This window comes from Neophocaena asiaeorientalis, unplaced genomic scaffold (genome assembly GCF_003031525.2).
Source record: "Neophocaena asiaeorientalis asiaeorientalis breed wild unplaced genomic scaffold, Neophocaena_asiaeorientalis_V1.1 scaffold191, whole genome shotgun sequence".
NCBI lineage: Eukaryota > Metazoa > Chordata > Mammalia > Artiodactyla > Phocoenidae > Neophocaena > Neophocaena asiaeorientalis.
The window spans coordinates 2,049,663-2,052,916 of NW_020175105.1; the positions used below are offsets into that span (position 1 = coordinate 2,049,663).

The 3,254-nt window shown below is 60.7% G+C and overlaps 1 protein-coding gene across 1 annotated transcript in view; it reads right to left on the minus strand.

The window, feature by feature from the left end:
• GRB10 (growth factor receptor bound protein 10) overlaps positions 1-3,254 on the minus strand; it is a 194,245-nt gene that overhangs the window by 72,769 nt on the left and 118,222 nt on the right. Inside the window, exon 5 of the mRNA XM_024764363.1 lies at positions 1,216-1,417. Within this exon, the coding sequence (XP_024620131.1) occupies positions 1,216-1,417 (202 nt within the window). The remainder of the gene's footprint in view (positions 1-1,215; positions 1,418-3,254) is intronic.

Genomic DNA, 3,254 nt, shown 5'->3' on the forward strand with positions numbered 1-3,254 from the left:
CACTCTAGGCTGGTCCCTGAAACACCTTCCAAATCCCCCCCACCCCTGACCCCAGGCTGCCAGAACTACCCACCGAAACCCAAATCCAAGCCTCACTGACCTGCTCAAACCCTTCCCCCGTCTCTCCCCTTGGAGGGGCTCCCAAAGGCCTCTGGATCTGGCCCTACCTGTTGGGATCTCTTTTCTAACCCTCTCTGTGGAGGTCTGATAGACACACAAAGCCGTGCGCATTCCATGTCCACAACCGGACAAGCTTAGAGAGGAGAGCACGCCGTGACCCGTCACCACAGTCTGGCCGTAAACATCCTCCAATGTTCACGCCCACCCTCCTCACTTGTTTATTATTATTATTTCGTGTGCGTGTGTGATGAGAACACGCCACACGGGATCTGGCCCTGTGGCAAGCTCCTCAACACGCAGCGCAGCGCTGCTACCTCAGGCCACGCTGCACGGCACGCCGGCAGGCCTCGTCCGCCAGGTTAACCTGACCCTCTGGACCCTCCGACTGGCACCTCCCATCCGGCCCCCGGCCCCCGGCCACCCTCTCCACTCCCCGCCTCCACGCTCCCGACGCTTTCAGGTTCCTTGTGGAAGTGGAATCACGTAGTAACTGTCCTTCTCCGTGGGTCCTATCTACCCGGCACACTGTCCATGCTGTCCGGCAATGGGTGAACGGACGGAGAAAACGTGATACATACACGTGGCACGTGCATACATATGCTCAGCCGTAAAAAAGGAAGGGGATCCGGCCACTTCCGACACCAGGGCTCATCTCTCCTGCTCAGGAAATCTCTTCCCCCATCCTTCAGCTCTTCTCACCCTTCAACACCCAGTTCAGAGGCCTGCTTCCTCCAGGGAGCCCTCCTCCACCTGGCCCCCGGGGGAACGGGATCAGGTGTCTGAGGCTGCACGTTCCTGATCAGCCCCTGGTCCCCGGCCCCACTCTGGGCAGTGAGGCCTGGAAACCCTCCGTGGGCTGCCTGGCCGTTCGCTCGTTTATTCCAGGGCGGTCTCCTCTGACGGGGTTTCTGCACATCCCACCGACTGGCACAGAGCAGGTGCTCATAACATACAGGTGCCCTGAACTGAACCAGGTACCAGCAGGTACTCCGGCGGCCCTGCTAGACAGAGGGAAGGAAGGGGCCCACCAAGTTGAGCCAGGCGCCGTGACCCCGAGACCCACCCCTCGCTCCCGGCGGGGAGGCCAGGGCCCACCTGACGGCGAGGATGTGCATGGGCTGGGACCGTTGCAGCCTCTGCCGCGGGGCTACCTGCCCCTGCAGGGGCCTTGCTCCGGGGGGCCGGCCGTGGGGATGCTGGCCGTTGTGCAGGAGGGGCGCCGTCTCCGCGGCCGCGCACAGGCTCTCCAGGGACGCATCCATGTCGTTCACCAGCGTCTCCAGGTCCACGTCGTCCTCTGTGCGTCGAAAGGGAGAGAAAGACAAACGTCAGCGGCAGCGAGGGGCCACGGCCAGGTTCCAAGACTCACACCGTCTTAAAATACGACGTGAGGGTGGAGAACGGTGACTGAAACAAGCACACATTTCTATGAGGAACCATCTGTGTCCTATGCACTGATATCTGTCGATACTCCAGAAGCAATCCAGTAATCACAGCCCATCTGCCTTTCCCATCTGTACAGGAGACCCTCTGGGGGCATCTGCTGGAGTGCAGGGGGCCACGCACAGCCTGAGCCCCGACCTCAGCTGGCTAATCGCAGGGGCACAAGGAGCCCTAAGGAGGCCAGTCAGGGCTTCTGCCTTCCCCAAAATTCCAGAAGAGAAGCAGAGAGACAGGAACGGGGCAGCACCCGACCCTGATCTCAGCCTCGTCTGCGAAGGCCACCAGAAGGGCCGCAGCTGCGGCAGACGGGCCCCGAGGGCTGCTGCCGGTGAGACCCGCACCTGCAGGCCTCTGGGCGCCCGATAGCCAGAGGGAGGCTGCCTTCACACAAACAGGCCCGAGGCTGACGCAGAGAGAGGATGACAGGAAACACCAGAAAGAGAGATGGGTAGTTTTATGTGTTGGTGTGGCCGAAGCCGGTCAACCATCATTCTAGATGTTTCCGTGAAGCTATTCTTAGACGAGAGTCTAAGAGAGACGAGAACAACGAGGGCCCCGGGAAGAGGGGCGGCGGCTCTTCCCGGGTCTGCAGCCTGCGGCCCCGCAGACGTGAACGTGGACTCACGGCTGTGCGAGTCGACTCCTCACAGTAGCCAACCCCAGACACACGCACACGCACATCCCGTGGGCTCAGTTCTGGATCTCCGCCCCTTTCTGACAACACGGCCGAGGCGACTGAGGCTGCCTCTCACGAATAGGTCACATGTCACCCAATTCACAGTCTATCTGCTCCCCTGGAGCCCAGGGGACACCCAGGGAACAAACCAGAGCTTAGGGCCCAAGACAGCCAGGCCTCGCCCCACCCGAGCAGCCCCTGAGGGGCAGGACAGTACCTGCTGCCCCACCCCTGCCCCTGTCCTGCGCCTGCCGGTTCGGGCCCCAAGCCCCAGTCCCGGGTCTCCATCCCTCCGGGTCTGCACCTCTCACTGGAGCTCACAGTGGTGCCAGGCCAGCAGGTGGGCGTGAGGAATCAGTGAGTCCTCACCTGCTCTGTAACAGAGCCTGGCCCAGGGTAAACACTTGGTCGATGTTATTTATTTGCTCTGTTTCATTTATTCCTCACAAAACAATGCAGAGTGGTGCCTATTAACCTGGTTTAACAGCCAAGGAAGTCGGTCCAGGGTAGTCAAGTAACTTGCCCCAAGTCACACCAGCAGTCAGCAGGGAACCTGGAATCTGAAAACAAGTTTTGCAGCTGCCAACGTGAGCTCACCAGGTGTGCACGCCATCAGTGAGCTCACGGAACTTTCTGGAACACTGCCCCTCCCGCTCCCCCCACAAATGTCTCCGATGTTCAGCCTCCCTGTCTCACGAGGCAGAAGGGCAGGAGGAGACAGAAGGAAACAAAACAGAAGACCAACAAAAGCCAGCCTAGAAGGCACGGAAGCCGCAGGGTGCAAGGGGGGGTCGGCGGGGGTGTTTAGGATCAGGGAGTCTCTCGTCTGATGCAGGGGGTGGAGTGCAGGTACGGAGAGATCCAGGAAGAGGCAGGAAGACCACAGAACACCCCTCCCCCAAGGCCCCTTTACCCTTCAGGCAGTGGTGCCTGCAAGAGAGGTCTGGGGAGCATCCAGACCAGACAAGCAGGCAGGCCCTGAGGAGGGCAGACAGACAGACAGACACACGGATGG